General features: G+C 35.2%; 1 protein-coding gene across 1 annotated transcript in view; it reads right to left on the bottom strand.

Moving 5' to 3' along the window:
• LOC106876258 (uncharacterized) overlaps positions 1 to 19,597 on the bottom strand; it is a 102,352-nt gene that overhangs the window by 56,396 nt on the left and 26,359 nt on the right. Inside the window, exons 5-7 of the mRNA XM_089362622.1 lie at positions 17,589 to 17,762; positions 7,835 to 8,013; positions 1,399 to 1,489 (exon numbers count right to left, since the gene is read on the bottom strand). Of these exons, the coding sequence (XP_089218748.1) occupies positions 1,399 to 1,489; positions 7,835 to 8,013; positions 17,589 to 17,762 (444 nt within the window). The remainder of the gene's footprint in view (positions 1 to 1,398; positions 1,490 to 7,834; positions 8,014 to 17,588; positions 17,763 to 19,597) is intronic.

Genomic DNA, 19,597 nt, shown 5'->3' with positions numbered 1-19,597 from the left:
CTTTTATTTTTCAAAATCAAGATAAACAAAGTTCTTTTTTAATCTAGAATTTACTCTTCTCCATTTTCTACAATGCTCTTCCATCTGTCTGGTAGACTTGCAAGGCCCCTCTGCCAAAATTCACTCGTCCGTCACGAAAAATACTCCTCCATTACTGTTCTGAGCTCGTCTACAGAATTCATAATTTTTTCCGTCCAAATTGAAGACTATGGAATAAATGATAATTAGATGGAGCAATGTCCGGCGAATTTGGTGGGTGGGAAATCGCTTCCCATTCAAACTACTCTAGCATTTGGAACGTCATCCTCGTTGTATGTGGCCAAGCATTATCCTGATAGAAGAACACCTTTCGTCTTGAAACCAAAAATGGTCGTTTTTCTTCTAGCGCTGACTTAAGCCGCTCAAGCTGCTCGCAGTAGATGTCCTTTGTTATCGTTTGGTTTGTGTTTAAAAGTTCAAAGTGGACTAAGCCTTTCATATATCCCACCAAACAGATAACAACACCTTAGCCTGGGGTGCCGCTGTTTCTCCTTTTCCTACCCACTGTCTTTGGCGCTTGACATTTTGATAGAGAACCCATTTCTCGTCATCAGTCACTATCCAAAAAAGGTTCAATCGTGAGACGTGACAGCAAGGAATGGCACACATTCACTGTCTGCGCACAGTTAGACTCTGAAATTTGCTGACTTTCTCGATGGCACACGGGTGTCGATGAATAGCTGAATGACCAAATCCAAGCTTCCCTGCTAGTTCTTCAATAGTTACGATGGGATTTTGTTCCACCAGGGTTTGCAAGACGTCCTCGTCGAGATCTACAAATCTTCCAGGACGAGGCTCGTCTTCTAGGCTGTAGTTTCCGGCTCGGAATTTCTGGAACCACCGTTGACACTGTCTTACGCTTATTGTCCGATCCCCATATACTGCATTAATATTCGTCGCACTTTCCGTTGCGTTGTTGCCTTTATTGTAATATGCCAAATGTGCTCCTTTGTTACTTCCTTTCTAGCATTGAAAAAATAACTATTAAAATTGAACTGTATTCTTCAAAACTTGCACTAAGAATAAGAACAAGGTAAAATTACTATCTGCTTTTATAGCAAGTTGATGCAGGTAGTTTATTCCGTCCCCCTCTGATTTTTAGTTCATGCAATTGAAAACCGCATTATTTATGGGATGACCCAATATGTATATGGATATAATATAATATAATATTATGTTATATTATTATATTATATTATATATATGTGTGTGTATGTTTTCGAACGAGCACATAAAAGACACACATGCACACAAACACACACGCATATTCATACATACATCATACATGCTTACATATACATTTGAACTTCTGTACAAAGAAAATAAGACAAAGAGAAAAGAAGAATAGATTACACTTACTTCTGTTTATCTTTAAATTACAAGAGGATCGGCTCTGAATTTGCTCTGTTATGGTGTAACCATTTATTTCATTTGACACTGTTAAATCCATCTAGAAGGCAATGAAATGAGTCTACCGTAAGTAACTTTTAAGAAGTTTCAGTAGAACATTGTAATTAAAACTTCTGTTAAATCCAAGTATATTTATCGGTATGTCCATATATAACATGCATTATATGCAGTATTGTGTAATTCTTCTATACAAAGTATATGTATATGTCACCAAAAAGTTTAAGTAAAACTTGAATAGGTATAGATCTGGCTGTGTGGTTAAGAAATTTGCTTTCAAACCACCCAGTCCCGGATTCAACTACAATTTATGACATTTTGAGTGAACATCTTTCACTAATGCTTGAGTTGTTCCAAACTTTGTAAGTGGAATTTGGTAGCTGAAAACTAGACGGAAAATTGTACACACATACGCACCTGTATGTGCATATATGTATTTATTTGAGCATCTGCCTGCCTGCTTGCCTCTCTCCCTCGGCCTGTCTCTCTTCCTCGGCCTGTCTCTCTCCCTCTGTCTGTCTGTCTCCTATCGGTCTGTCACTCTCCCTCAGTCACTGCTTCTGTCTGTCTCTGTCTCTGTCTGTCTGTCTGTCTGTCTGTCTCTGTGTGTGTCTCTCTCTCTCTCTCTCTCTCTCTCTCTCTCTCTCTCTCTCTCTCTGTTTCTACATATTTATATGCATCGAAGACGACAGAGACATGCAGTGAAATACATATGTAAGATCCTAGAAGGGTTGGCACCAAATTTTGACATCTAAAGTTATACCCCCCACCCCGAACTGGACATCACTGCACCGTTCCAAATATCCTACCCATCTCATCTAGAATGAGGAACATGTTATGCAATAGAATGGGATTCAAAGGCTCACAGCTGCTTAATATCTTGCCAAAATAGCTTAATAGTTTGCCAAAACATGGCGTAGGGGCAGATGGATTCAAGAAACAATTTGACCTCCAGCTGTTCACAGTCCCAGATAAACATACATCACGGGAAGAAACTCAAAACAGGGTGGTAATATCGAACTACTGCCCTCCCCCAAAGCCAATCACAAAAGAATAGCCACTGAAAAAGTGTTAATGTTGGCGGTGCCTCACCATGGCCACAGGCTTTGGGGTGAAACACAGAAAAGAATAAAAGATTATATATTTCTTTCCTTCCCCGAGCGTCTGCTAATACTTTGCATGTACGACGTCCTCGCATTGTTGATCTTTCTTGTATTTGTTCTGTGTTTTTTTTGGGGGGGAGGGGGTATTTACTATATATATATATATATATATATGAGTGACTGTGTGGTAAGTAGCTTGCTTACCGACATCATGGTTCAGAGTTCAGACCCACTGCGTAGCACCTTGGGCAAGTGTTTTCTACTATAGCCTCAGGCCGACCAAAGCCTTGTGAGTGGATTTGGTAGATGGAAACTGAAAGAAGCCCGTCGTATAAATGTGTGTGTGTATGTGCGTGTGTGTGTGCTTGCGCATTTGACCCCACCATCGCTTGACAACCGATGGTGGTGTGTTTACGTCCCCGTAACATAGTGGTTCGGCAAAAGAAACCGATGGAATAAGTACTAGGCTTACAAAGAGTAAGTCCTGGGGCCGATTTGTTGGACTAAAGGCGGTACTCCAGTATAGCCGCAGTCAAGTGACTGAAACAAATTGAAGAATAAAAAAATATATACATATATGCATATGTGTGTGTGTGTATATATATATATATATATATATATATATATATATATATATATATATATATATATATATATATATATATATATATATATATATATATATATATATATATATATATATATATATATATATATATATATATATATATATATATATATATATATATATATATATATATATATATATATATATATATATATATATATATATATATATATATATATATATATATATATATATATATATATATATATATAGGCGCAGGAATGGCTGTGTGGTAAGTAGCCTGCTTATCAACCACATGGTTTCAAGTTCAGTCCCACTGCGTGGCACCTTGGGCAAGTGTCTTCTACTATAGCATCGGGCCGACCAAAACCTTGTGAGTGGATTTGGTAGACGGAAACTGAAAGAAGCCCGTCGTATATATGTATAAATATATATGTGTGTGTGTGTTTGTGTGTTTGTGTGTTTGTGTATGTCCCTCTAGCATTGCTTGACAACCGATGCTGGTGTGTTTATGTCCCCGTCACTTAGCGGTTCGGCAAAAGAGACCGATAGAATAAATACTGGGCTTACAAAGGATAAGTCCCGGGGTTGATTTGCTCGACTAAAGGCGGTGCTCCAGCATGGCCGCAGTCAAATGACTGAAACAAGTAAAAGAGTAAAGAGTAAAGAGAGAGGATATAGTAATCAGGTAGAATCAGGTACTTGAAAAGATATGCACCAGTTAGGGTTGAATAAACCTGTGGTTCTGGCCTATGGTTGGTAAGTATCAAATAGGATATTCCAGTTGTGTACACAGAGAAAACCAACCCTATGACTATTTAGCGCCTAGGGGCTGGTCCAAATCACGCGTTACTTTGAATAATGCGTTGATGGTATACTCTAGGGTGTCTGACAAGTCGTAAATTCCCTTTGTGTATTATAATCAAATGAATAATAACATACGATGGATAATTGTCAGATCGTTACAGCTGTTTCTTACGTATCTTTTTAATAGAAGAATGAAAACATTACGGTTTTTGTAATGGCGTATCGTTGTCATTCTTCTATTAAAAAGGTACGTAAGAAACACCTGTAATGAGCTGACAATTATCCATCGTATGTTATATATATATATATATATATATATATATATATATATATATATATACCCAGCGCTCATCAAAAGGGCTAGTATGGAAAATATGGGGACAACTTTCTGTTACTTGAAGTCAGGAATTGTTACATCTGGTTTGTTAGTGCTGTGAAAAAATGGAGGGAGCCCGCAGTTGTTCAGTGGGGAAATTCATCTAGAGTTATACCCCTTGCACAAGTGTCGGAATGTCTTCACAGTGTAAGAGGTAACTGCCAGCAGACAGAGGATAGAGTCTGAGTGCCGCTAGCATGATGTTAATCAGTGTAGGGGAGAGGCCGGAAAAGGAGATGCGGTAGGTGTCCAATCTTAATGTATGGACGTGTATATGGATGCATGTGTTTTATACACCCAAACCACAGTAAAAGGAAGTAGTGATGGTGGAAGCTTTAATGTTTATAATCACGGTGCAGTCCACCAGCATCCAGGTACAAATTTTCTTTTATGTGGGTAGGATCGAAAAATTTCGCTTTTACAGATTAGGTGTGTACCTAGGTGAAGAGAGTTCTTTAGTAAAATTCTTTTCTTCCCCAAACATACCCTGCACCTCCAACTGTTATCGAAGTAAGGTTCGCACCTCCCCAGAATTCCAGGACTTCACTTTACCTTGTAATGCGTGGCTTTTTCTTTTAACGACTATATAAGCCTAACTTGGGTTGTGACATTTCCCTTTCCGGGATATTAAAAGCGGACTCGTAGTTGTTAAATCTGATCCTCAAGGGACTCTCTGTCACACGCACATATTTTAACACATCCGTATGTCTACTGAGATATTTTAACATCATTTGACTTCACCTCCATCTCATATGTGACGGTCTTTCTGTAGCACTGGCCGTTGAGTGAACGCTAGACTAAACAACGCTCTTCACCCGAATACCTACATTAATTATAAATATAGTTAACAACATTAACTGTATATAACCTACATTCGATATCCGTCGAATGTAAATAATCTAAATAATGTACATAACTGTATTATCTAATCGGTACGGAGCTGACATTAAACTTCAATGGAGACATATAGAGAAACTCCATCAAAAACTAGCTCGTCTTTCAAACCATCTAACTTTCTTATGTAGATGTAGAGACTCAAAGCTAATACCACCTGACTTAAATATAATGACACCAGTCGATTTACGTAAAGCTAAAAGAGTAGCGGAGAGGGCTGGATATGCCCTCGTCCGTGAGAGGATCTATTACAACCGTTAGAAAAAAGCATCAATTAAATAACGAAATCAAAGAGAGGTTATCTTCATTACATAGAAAAATAACCAGAGATGATGATAAAAAGAGAATCCAACAAAATCTGGAAAAGTCGTATATGAAAGAATTTGAATGGTGAAGACACGCCAGATTAAGAGGTTTATGAAACTCAAAGGTCAGAGAATGAAAACTGAAATCCGTTACCCACCTGTGAAAGCAGTAATTAATGTAAGTAGCTGACACCTAGAAAGCTCTGAAGAAGCAGTACTGAACAAAGGTCTCAACTTTGCGACAACCATCAAGCGTATTCCATACTTGGACATAATAGCCCCTATTGAAGAGATAGCCGTAAAGATACCAAAAGCTCAGGGAGATGAACTAAGGTGGAAAGTGAGACAGGTACAAGAAAAAGCGAAACCTCCTAAACCAAACATCACTAAGGAAGAAAAGTTCGCTATCAAAAGACTACCAAGTGACAATTCCATCATAATACTTCCAGCAGACAAGGGAAATGCTACAGTAGTGATGAACAAGTCTAACTACTCTGAAAAGTTGGCAAGTCTTATAAGTGATGGTAGCAACAGCAAAGAAAATAAAGACCCAACTCTGAAAACAGAGAAGTTGTCACAGACCTTGATCAAGAACAAGGATCACTTTACACCAATGAAGTACAGACAACTGACTCAACACCACCGTAAACTACCGCACATGTCCAGTCTCCCTAAGATTCACAAGGATGGTATTCCATTAAGACCTATAGTCAGCTGTAGAGGTTCAGCATGTCATCCACTGAGCCGCTTCCCTGTGGATATAATCAGTCCGTTAGCAGGAAAGTCAACATCGTATTGAATATTGCACCCAGAATTGATTAAGGATACCCCTATTGAATCCAACCAGATGGTGAGTCCAGATGTGATAAGCCTGTTCACCAAAGTCCCAAGTGGTGAACCACTATCAGTGATACAAGAAAAACTAGTGACAGACACCCATCTAAAAGAACGCACTAGTATGCCAATAAGAAACTTGATGGAAATGTTGACCTTCTGTGTAGAACTACCTACTTCAGTATGAACACTGATATATATCGACAAGAAGTGGGTTCAGCTATGGGCTCACCATTATCACCGGTAAAAGCCAATATATACATGAAATACTTTGAGAATTTGGCTTTAGGATCATCACCACTAAAACCAACCCTATGGCTGCGATATGTTGATGACACCTTTATACTCTGGCCTCACCAGGAATATGTCCAAGTACTGTCAGATCATGTGAACTCAATAAAGCCATCCACACAGTTCACAATGGAAAAGGAAAAAAGACAATCAGCTGGCATTCCTGGACGTATTAATAACACGTACCAAGTATGGATTCAGGACATCCGTATACTGCAAGCCAACCTTTACTGGACGATACCTCAACTTCAATTCCCACCATCCATACAGTGCAAAAAGACCTAAAACATCGGGCAAAGAATATAAGTAGCGATCGTGATACACACCACGAAGAAATGATCAAGCTCAATAACGATCTGTTCAGCAACAACTACCCCAAAAGTATACCATCCACTACAATTATAAAGAAGAGAGAGGATGAGACCAAGAAACTGTCCATAGTCTGTCTACTCTATGTGAAAGGCCTCTCCGAAAATATACAAAAGATATGCGGCCCATATGACATCAGGACAGTATTCAAGAATAATACAACACTTCGAAAATATTTCCTTCGAGTAAAACCACCAATAGAAGAGAATATGACTAAGAACTGCGTGTACTTCATGCTATGCAGCTGTGGTATGTTATACAAAAGCGAAACATGTCGCCCCGCTCAAAATAAGGGTAGAGGAACACCGCAAAGCTGTGACACAAAGGGATATTGATAAATCGGGTATAGCTGATCCTGAGTGGAAAAATGGAGACCACCTCCCACTGTGGGATGAAGTTAAAATAATAGACAGAGAACACCACTGGAAAATACGAAAACTGAAAGAAGTAGCACATACGCTAGGACACAACCTCCTAAGCAGACCAAGTGCAGATATGAACAGCATATGGGAACCGGTATTAAGGAAGGATAGAAAAATATTAGATTTATAAGCCCTAAAATTCGAGTTCGAATCCAAGCAGTGGCCTGAACAATAATATTAATAATAAAAATAATAACATAGAAAAATACCTTGGGAATGAGAACTCAGGATCGAAATTTTCCCAAGACACCCGAAGAAGGTTGGAGGGTATATCAACCGAAACGTTGTGTTAACAACAAACAAGATGAGGACAGATATCCGTCGAATGTAAATAATGTAAATAACCTTCATTAACTGTATGCATGTATACATACTCACTTGCATCTATATGAACTTACTGTGATATTGGGACATATCTCCTCTTCTAAAGTGAATACGACATCCTTGCCTCTATCCACATCAGGAACTATAAAGGTTTCTTTTAGCGACATTGTGGTATTGAGCGTCTCATTTTTGTCACTAAATATATAACATATAACTTGTGTATGTGGAGATTCGTGTAACGTAACCGTCAGACCTATGAGAAAGAAATAGTAAATGGTAAATGATCCTTTAATATAAAAACAATAGGGAGCAGTGTGGAAGTTAATAATAGCGATTAGGTCAAAGTGAGCTGTTAAAACATAGTCATTTAGTGTATGTTGCACAGACAATGCTAGATTATAGAAAGCATACTCTGAGTCGCAAAACTGAACTCGAGGCTGGTGAGTTTGGATAAGTTCATGTGCAGTGGGATAGGAGTGATATTTTGGAACTAATCCATTGCACGAGAGAATTTCTTTTTGCAGCTGAGAGACTTAAGCTGGTATCTTTTACATGTTTCAATCATTGGGCTGCGGCTATACTGAGGCATTGCCGTGAAAGGTTTTATCAGACAAATTGACACAAGTGCTTATTTTTAAAATCTGGTGCTCATTCCATTGATCTCCTTTGCCGAACCGATGCCGGTTGTCAAGCGATGGTGGAAGACAAACACAAGCTCAAAGACACACACACACACATACATGCATCTCTCTGTGTGTATATATACATATATATCTATTGAACACACACACACACACACACACACACACACACACACACACACACACATATATATATATATATATATATATATATATATATATATATATATATATATATATATATATATAGCAATACTCTGTCTTTTAGCCCCCCTCTTACTTTCTTCCCTTTTTCTTTTTCTCGTTTCCCCCTCTCTCACATTTCTTGGCCCTCTCTTTCCACTATTTCCCACTCGTTTATCTCCCCTGTACCTTTCTCTTTGTCTCTGATTTTTTTCTAATCCTTCAATCCCGCTGCCCCTTCCCCACTCTCCTCCTTCCACGTGACCGGTGTCTGGCCAGCCATGGTCTTTCTTTCTTGGCCTCACTGCCGATCCCCAACACCTGTTATGTCCAACTCCTATGTTCCTGCCTTTAGGCTTTCTCATCATACACGCCAGCTCAATTGGATTTGTTCTCAGTCGAAAGACACCTGTTGTTATTTTCTTGTTTGTATTCGTAATTGTGTACCATGTTTTCCGTTTTTTGTCTTTTTGTGTACCATGTTCTCCGTTTTTACCCTTTGTTGGCGTACACATTCGCTAGCTTTCTTACGAAGTGTTCTAATGCTCTTAGCTTAGACTTTTTTGGTGGGGATCGAACTGTCTCAAGTGTAACAACCCAAAACGGTCGTGACTTCTGGTACTTGACTGAGGAAAGAAGACCACGGATGACCTTCGCTAATAAATAGTAAAATGCTGGGGGAAGCATTCAATTGTTAAACATACATAATTGGAATGAATAAATAAAATGAAATATTCAGCATTTATGGAATTTTGATTTGTTGTCGGGTAAATTTTGACCAACCCTATATCTATTTATCTATCTATCTATCTATCTATCTATCTATCTATCTATCTATCTATCTATCTATCTATCTATCTATCTATCTAACTATCTATCTATCTATCTATCTATATATATATATATATATATATATATATATATATATATATATATATATATATATATATATACATAATTAATTAAGTATATAGGAGTTAGAGGTTAGACAACCATCTAAGGGGTTATGAATATCCAATATACTACACGAAGGATACCTATTTATATTCAAAGGCTTACTGTTGCAAGGCAATAGTACAATTGAATAAAGGTACAAGTGGAGGTAAACAAAAGTTTATCCAGAATTTATATAAGGCAAGGAAGAAAATGGAGAAGAGATTCAATTGACAAACATCAGTAAGATTTATTTGCTATAATCATAGGAATAAATAAAAACTCTACTCTTACAGCTGTTTCGACTTCGGGGATCCGGTATACTACAGTTGACATATACAAAAATTGAACTCTAAAGTTTCATCAAAGAATCAGTAAGTCCATAATGATAAGGATACAAGGTAAAAATTAAAAAAAGTTAAAAAAGTAAAAAAGTAAAGCCCAAGGGTATATTCAGAAGTCGTGAGATCATATCTTATTGCAATTTGATGGAGGAGATAATAAAGATAAACGTTACAGGGTTGGGTAGATGGGATGATCCTTATAGCAGGGGTCATGAGTTAGAAACTAAAATCTATGTAATGGAATAGTAATAAAATTTAGTTATGGTAAACAGAGTTGGGAAATCATTATGTAATTATATCAATAAAGAAATAATTTGGGTATAAATTGTGATGTTATTATTTACTGACAAAAGACTGTCCGCATAATACCCCTACCAGAAGTGGGGTAAGACCAATGTCCATCCTACAACGTAATTGATCAATTAATATTTAAAAACAATAGCGTCCTATTCGGTCCGTTAAAACTAATGAATAAGATACAAAACAAATTCAAGAAAAAAAATTGTCTTAGGGGTCTAAAATACTAAAGGGAATGATAAAAATAAATGTGTACGGAAAGGAATCTGTTATTATGTTATGAAGACTTCTAAAATAATTTTCTAACTGAAAAAATATTCTTATGTGAATTATAGCTAAAGGGAGGTAACTGTGCAAAAGCTGTTGGTTTTACTAACTTTTCGCATCTTACAATATTTCAATGTTACAATAAATAAGCTTTTAAGATAAATCCTGGTAATAAAATATACGAATACTTGGTAAAATATCACAATATACGAAAAATATTAAAATATACGAGAAATATTTAAAATATTAAGATATACGAAAAAATATGAATATTTGGTAATCATGTAAGGAAAATTGGTATTATACACTTTCATTAAAAAAAACTGTTGGGCATATTATATGCATACACATATCACTAAATGTAGATACGTAAATACATATAAATACGAACAAATATATGTGCTTGCATAAACGTTCTGAAAGTTTTATCCATATATATATATATATATATATATATATATATATATATATATATACAAGAATAAGGGCAGGGAATCGTCAATTAATAATAGAATTAATAATTAACAATTTTGCCAAGTAGTTCAGTATGAAAAAACCTTTATCGGTAAAACCATTTATCATCATAAATATACAGGGATTAGCATTGAGTTGCTTCTCCAACATACTGAAAATTTAGAAATAGCAGTCAAAGAACTACTGATTCTAAACTACAAATTTTTCTCTAAACGGATGGCGATATTTATGGCACACATAGAACAAAAAACCGTTTAGAGAAAAATTTGTAGTTTAGAATCAGTAGTTCTTTGACTGATATTTCTAAATTTTCAGTATGTTGGAGAAGCAACTCAATGCTAATCCCTGTATATTTATGATGATATATATATATATATATATATATATATATATATATATATATATATATATATATACACTACGTATACATACGCTTACACACATACTCACACATACTCACACAAACATTATATCCGCATACATACATACATACATACATACATACATACATAGTTTGAATTTACAAAGAAAAAAAAAGACGAAGACAGGTGTGTAAACAACAAACAGGTATATTAGTTTAACGCTCGGGAAGATGAGAAAGTCTTTTACGTTTCGAGCCTACGCTCTTCAACAGAAAGGGAAGGGACACGAGAAAACAGAGAGAGAATAAAAAGAAAAGAAAAAAGGGAGAGAATAAAAAAAGCTTTAGTGGCTAGCGGTCACTCATATATATATATATATATATGTATGTATGTATGTATATACACATACACATTACACCCACATATATATATATATATATATATATATATATATATATATATATATATATATATATATATACATATATATATCCACACCCAATATATAATTCATATACATATATATATATATATATATATATATATATATATATATATATATATATATATATATGCATATATATACACATATGTGTACACACAAGCACAGATATATGAACGTAGATGTACACATACATACATATACATATACATACATACATACACACATATACATATTTACAAACATATGCACATATATGTCTGCAGACATATGTACACATCCATTTCTATAAATATAAATATCATTATGTATATGATTGTATGAATATATTCCAGGGAGGACTTGTAAAATAAACAAATGTGGTATTAAAAATAAAGTTAAAGTTAGTTGCAATTATAGAAAAACAAAGAGTTTTCAGGTTAGGATAGAGATGAAAGGAATTTAATAAACATGTGGTATTATATATATATATATATGTATTAATAGTAATGATAAGACAACAAAAGAATGAATGAGACCTCGATATTATGTAAATAGAGGAAATTTATCTGTAATATATGTAACAATTATTCGGTTGCTGACTCCAAGTTTCGGATGTCGAGGCGGAAAACTGCTCCGACGTTTCGTCAGTTGTCGAGGCAATCAAAAGATGCTATGAAAATGACCGTTAAACAAAGGGAACTTACTATATAATTGACCGTTATTAAGACAAAAGAGCTATTAGAATGACAATTAAATAAGGGGGAAAAAACCGAAGGGGAGTAAGTAAACAAGTAAGGAAGTAAAAATTCTCATAGAAATCGCGTAAGCGCGCATGTACATACATACCACATGCGCGCAGGTGTATGTAATAATGAAAAGAGGTAGTTTACCAATGTATAGTAACTACTTAATCGAGTAAATGGGTTTATGTGGGATGGGGGCTATCCAAAACCCTATGAAACGCAGATTGACTTACCATTTTTTTAAGGAACAGAGATAAGAGCAATTCCACCAGTCTAAGTAAATATATATGTTATTTCTGATGTTATTATTAGCGCTAATATTACTGTTATTATTATTATTATTATAGTTATTACCATTATTATTTTTTCTATTGAAGTAGAAAGTGTTGAGTTTTTTTATTAGTCATGGAAGAGATGATAGTAGCTACGTTATGCGTCAGGCTATTTTTGATTTGCATAGCGTATCATTTCCTCGGTTCGCATAATTAGGATTACTATTTGTTAGCCCTTTGCTTTTATTTGAACAATAATTATTATTGATCTTATATCTATCTCCAATAGTTGTATTATTCACATCAATGATTATGTCTATATTATCATCAATAGTGGAGCTAACGACGGGTATCTGTTTGGGATTTCTTGTGGTATTTATTTTATCATTATTATATCTATGTGTATTTCTAGGATTTTAAAATTAATTTTTATTTTTATTATGACTGCCAATGTTCTTATCATAGGAATCCTTAACATTTCCATTATTATAGGGAATATATTTAATTTTATCCTTATAACCTGCATTCTTGAGTGCTACATTATATTTTTCATTATGCTTAAAGATGGCTTTATTGGCGGATAGATGGGAGATTATTTTGCTGATATTTCTCAAAAGGTCTCTTTTCATTGATTGAGGATGGTTACTAAAATTATTGATATATCTTAAATTAGAGTTCTTTTTCATATATGGTTCATGTAGTCCAGTATGTAGATTACAATTTTCGTCCAGATAATTAATAAAGTAATTTTTATTTTCTATAGTAATGGAGAGACCAAATCTACTGAAAAATCTATATAGGCACTTCTTCAATAGTTCTAGGTGCTCATTAGAATAATTTCTAACTATAAAAAGTGCGTCGTCTCTATACAAACCTCCTCCTAATTCAAGGAATTCTCTATTTATGCTATTCAAAAGGTAAATTCCCACCAAGTCTGTAACCTCAGCCGAATCCGGCGAGCCCATTGTAATATCAAAGAGATTAGGGGTGTCATTTCTTGCACATAGTTTGTTATCAAATTTAATAATAGATTTACGGGCCGTAAGTATAACATTAATTTCTCTCATACTTAAATTAATATATTTTTTAGCGAAAATAAGAGCACTGTTCAAAATAGTGGGATTAATTGAAGAGTAGTAATTTTGTATGTCTATTCGCAGGAATTTATGTTTATCCTTACTTTGTATAGTGGAGAACCAGTCCAATGCACTTTGGGTGTTATTCCATAGTTGTAGCTTATTTTTGTTCTTTAGTGTTGGTAAGTATTTACCTAAAATTACCTTATTGAGTTTACCTATGTCTGATTTATTGGGACATATTAATCTAACTTGCGTTTTATCTAGGAAGTTATCCTTATAGTTCTTAATTATAATACGGGGTCTGATAGGTGTGAATGGTTCTGTCTTATCATCTAAGCCATAGTCAAACATAATTTTCTTGGCTTCTAAATTTATTTTCTTGAGCGTATTATTAGGGACTATCTTATACTTTTTAGTAATTTCCCTTTGGATGAATTCATGGTAGGTATTAGGGTCAATGGTGTAGATGTTCTTAGTTTTGTCAGAGTGTGTTAGAATTCCATTTTTTTGTATCAAGATCACCAATCAGGATTTTAAGCTTCCTCTGGTACAGGTTTTGTCTGAGGGGGGTAGTTCTTAAATATAATGCTTTTAATAATATTCCATAATTCTTGCTCAAAACGTATCGCGGTCCTTGTTAGGTGGTGGTGTTTTTTTTAATTTAAAGATATGATTGGTAAGGTCATTATTTTCTGTGTTGCTGGTATTGGAAGTATTGGAGTATTACAAATGCTGTGATCCAACTGTGATAGTTTCCTTTCGTGATGATATACTTTCCAGCGGAGCCTGTAATTGAATTCGTTAATTCTAAATAAGACTTCCTTGAGATAAGGGCTTTTAGGAGGTATACGAATGTCTTTAAGCGATGAGTCTATTTTAATTAACTCCATTTTGCCAGTAGTATTCATCTTAAAGGCATATTTATGTTATCCATGTATAGTTGTATTCACTCACAACTAGTACCTTACAAAAATAAATAAACAAGCGTTTTATCAATATAATTAAGTATATAGGAGTTAGAGGTTAGACAACCATCTAAGGGATAATAAATATCCAATATACTACTGGAGGGATACCTATTTATATTCAAAACTTACTGTTGCAAGGCAATAGTACAATTGAATAATAGGTACAAGTGGAGGTAAACAAAAGTTTATCCAGAATTTATATAAGGCAAAAAAGAAAATGGAGAAGAGATTCAATTGACAAACATCAGCAAGATTTATTTACTATAATCATAGGAATAAATAGATACAAGCTTTGGAGTTCAATTTTTGTATATGTCAACTGTAGCATACTGGATCGCTGAAGTAGCAACAGCTGTAAGAGTGGAGTTGTATTTATTTATTTATTTATTTATTTATTTATTCCTATGATTATGATAAATAAATCTTACTGATGTTTGTCAACTGAATCGCTTCTCCATTTTCTTCCTTGCCTTATATATATATATATATATATATATATATATATATATATATATATATTACTCTTTTACTCTTTTACTTGTTTCAGTCATGCTGGAGCACCGCTTTTAATCGAGCAAATTGACCCCAGGACTTATTCTTTGGAAGCCTAGTACTTATTCTATCGGTCTCTTTTGTCAAGCAATGTTGGGGGGGGGGGGGTTACAAACACAGACACATAAACATATACACACACATACATACATACATATATATATATATATATATATATATATATATATATATATACATATATACGACTGGCTTTTTTCAGTTTCCGTCTACCAAATCCACTCACAAGGCTTTGGTTGACCCAAGGCTATAGTAGAAGACACTTTCTCAAGGTGTCACGCAGTGGGACTGAACCCGGAACCATGTGGTTGGTAAGCAAGCTACTTATCACACAGCCACTCCTATATATATATATATATATATATATATATATATATATATATATATATATATATATATATATATATATATATATATATATATAATATTATATCATATATATATATATATATGTATATTATATATTCTTTTATTCTTTTATTTGCTTTAGTAATTTGACTGCGATCATGCTGGAGCACCACCTTTAGTCGAAGAAATCAATCCCGGGACTTATTCTTTGCAAACCTAGTACTTATTTTATCGGCTTCTTTGCCGAACCGCTAAGTTACGGGGACGTAACACACCAACATCGATTGTCAAGTGACTGGGGTGGGGACAGACCAACAAGCAAACACAGACACACACACATATATATGCGACAGGCTTCTTTCAGTTTCCGACTACCAAATCCACTCACAAGGCTTTGGTCGGTCCGAGGCTAAAGTAGAAGACACTCGCCCAAGTTGCCACGCAATGGAACTGAACCTGGAACTATTTAGGTGGTAAGCAAGCTACTTACCACACAGCCATGTGTGTTTATGTATGTATATATATATATATATATATATATATATATATATATATATATATATGACGGTCTTCTACACAGTTTCCGTCTAACAAATTCACTAACAAGGCATTGGTCTACCCGGGGCTATGGTAGGAGATACTTGCCCAATGTGTCGTGCCACGTTGTGAACCCAAAGTCACGTGGTTGTAAAGCAAGCTTCTTAACCACATAGTCATTGAGAAGAATTTAAACCTTTTTTTTATTATACATATCCTACAAGCACTTCTTACCATTACCCCTCTCTCATCAGCATTATCCTGTCCTTATATATCTTCACTATCATCTAAACCTCTAACTGAAATTTCTCATTTTCTTTTCTCAGGCAAGGAATCCGTTTCGAAGCGTCAGATTTCTATTTTTCCTGTTGCTTATAAATTTTTAAAACGCCACGAACTTCTCATATGATACAAGCAAGGTTGTGTGGTTAAAATGTTTTCTTCGCAACTACGTGATTTTAAATTTCGATTTCACTGTATGGCACTTTGGATAAGTGTGTGCTGCCATGGTCTCAGGTTGGCCAAAATCTCTTGAGTGAAATTTGGTGGATGGAAACAGTGGAAATGTGTCTGAGCGATCTTGGGTGGTAGGCTTAATCCGTTATCTAGTTTAAGGGACAACTAAAGAGCTTAAGACCAATAGTTGGTTACTTGAGTGCCTTTAGTGAAGCCTACTCTTTTGTAAACATTTAGGTCAGATCTCTACTCTGAGGTTAACTTCTTCCCACCATTCACGGATCTCCGGCAAAAAAGTTAGAGGCGCTATTTTTTCCCTCTGACTAAGCTACAAAAGAAAGAAAAAATTAGGAAAAGAAAAAAACCGCGATTGATCGAAAAGCAATATTTAAATCGTATTCCTTCTGATTAATCATTCAAGTTATTTTGTGCATCGTGGTTCTCGGCTCCAAGGGGACAGGTTATAACTTAAAAGATGGATCCATGGATGGCATTTGTCATTTGGACGGTTTTGATATATCCCAGGGTTGCCCTATAAGGCTCTGAGGCTCCACAACAACATTTCTGACAAAACGATAGTAACGTAAAATACCATAAAATGAGGTAACCTTTATATAGTCTCTCGATCTCAAAGAAACAGCAGCCAAATCTCATGCGACTCATGCAGTACCGTCAAAATAGAATAACATGTTGAATTATAATTATGCACACCTTGATGTATTGTATCTGAAAAAAATCGGATGTTATAGTTACAGCTAAAACGCCTTTTGATCATAGATCAGCAAGTTAAAAAAAATATTCCCAACAATTTTATAAATATTGACAAAAGTAAATTGGAGAGGCATCTTGACTACACTGTCATAGCTACCAGTGGTGATGTTGACAGAGTGAAACTGAGTGCAGAAACTATAAGAAACACAAAATACTTACTAGTGACTTTCATTCCGTAGACGCTGATAGAATAATTTGTATGACTTGGAGCGCCGTTTACCACCATAGTATTTCCTACAATACTGTTGTATTCTCCTACGAGACGGTGGTCACCTTTTTCAAAGGGTACTGTTTTGTTGATCACTGTTTTCATATTATCAGATATAACGATATCTGTCAAAGAGAAACAACTGTAATGAATATCCAGAGTTAATTTTTTTTTCAATTGCTCAATAAGGGGTGTAAGAGCCAAAGCATTGACCGTTTTTAGGGTCTTCCCAAAATTGTGAGCGGAAGTAAAAATTGTTTTGAATCTGGTACAAACGTTTGCAATAAAGGGAATTCTGCTAAACGCACTCAAGAGACCAGGTGCTGGAATCTTGTTAAAAATTATTTCGGGAAGCATCGGTTTTCCGATTTACTTGCCGAATGTTTACATTCTTTATCGATATACATCAGTGAAGCGTGCGCGCACATGCACACATACACACATGCATACATACATACATACATACATACATACATACATACATGCATACATACATACATACATGCATGCATACATACATAGAGTGATGTAGACCGCCTCTACCTAAAACGAAAACAAGGCGGAAAAGGCTTAACATTGATCCAAAATGCTCTTGAATGTCACATCATATCCCTTCGGCAACATCTTTTAACTACCAAGTGTCGAAGTGCATCCCTTGACCATGTTTGCATACATGAGGCTGATAACATCATAAGACTTGGAAAGCAGCTCCTTGAGCAACACTCTTTGTCTGATAACCTAGAATACATGCCCAAAGAAGTTGCACGACTCTACCGCAACGTATCATCAGATGAAAGGATGAGCCTATATGAGCAGAAGACTATGCATGGACATATTAGTTGAAAGCTCAGAGATGATAGTAACATCGATCATCAAAGCAGTTTATCATGGACCGATAGCATTTGAAGGGTATGCGATTGCAATCCAAGGACAGGAAATATCAACCAAGTACCTGATGCACAAAAGGGATAGAGATGCAGGTAAAGCCATAAAATGTGACAACCGATGCAGACTTTGGGGAGTTCACACTGACGATATCATCCACATCATAAGCAGTTGTCCGAAAATGTCATCACGGTATTATCTACCGATGAGATATGACGTAGTTAGAACACTATATAGTGAAATCCGTCGGAAGGATAATTCCGAGGACAAATGACTAAGAATCCACAGTATGGTAGAAACCATAGCTACTCATAATGAAAAAGAATACTGGTTGAATGTACCAGTGAAGACCTCAATAAAGTGTAAGTACATCAGACCTGATATAATGATTTGGGATAGAGAAGAGAAACTGTGCACAGTTGTGGAAATTAACTGCCCAGCGGATGTTAACATAAAGCTGAAGATCAGTGAAAAAGAGAACACTTATGCTGAACTATTGAGAAATCTGCAGTTACTCTATCAGGATTACAATTTCAGGTTTATATCTATAACTATCGGGACCTGGGATATGTAACACGGACTAAATACCAATCTTGAGAAATTAGGCTTCTCAAAACTAGAAAGGAGAAAGCTAATTCGAAGACTACAGATCCAATTCATCACTGGAACTGTAAAAATCTGTAAAACTTTCCAGAAGTTTATCATTTAAATATATATGAGCATGTCTAGATAATCGACTATATGCATGAGAGTACATACATAAAACATCCAAATTTGCACATCCATCCATCCATCCATCCATCCATCCATACATACATACATACATACACATATATGTATGAGTGTTTATTATGTCAAAAGTTGGCAGCCTATTCTGAACTTTGCATGTGCTGAGCTGTTCCCCGAGGGTTATATTCAGAGTAAGCTGCTGACTTTTGGTATAATGTATATATCTGTCCTTTCTAGCATATGTATTAGAAGAGGAATAAGAAAATAAATATTTTCTGCTACGACTCAGTATTTAATTTAGCAGTAAATATTTCATAGATGATTATTTTCTCTAGGAACATAAGTA

The sequence above is a fragment of the Octopus bimaculoides genome, chromosome 14 (genome assembly GCF_046866305.1).
Source record: "Octopus bimaculoides isolate indiv1 chromosome 14, ASM4686630v1, whole genome shotgun sequence".
NCBI lineage: Eukaryota > Metazoa > Mollusca > Cephalopoda > Octopoda > Octopodidae > Octopus > Octopus bimaculoides.
Note: the sequence above shows the minus strand (reverse complement) of the source record. Positions and strands in the feature narration are given on the sequence as shown.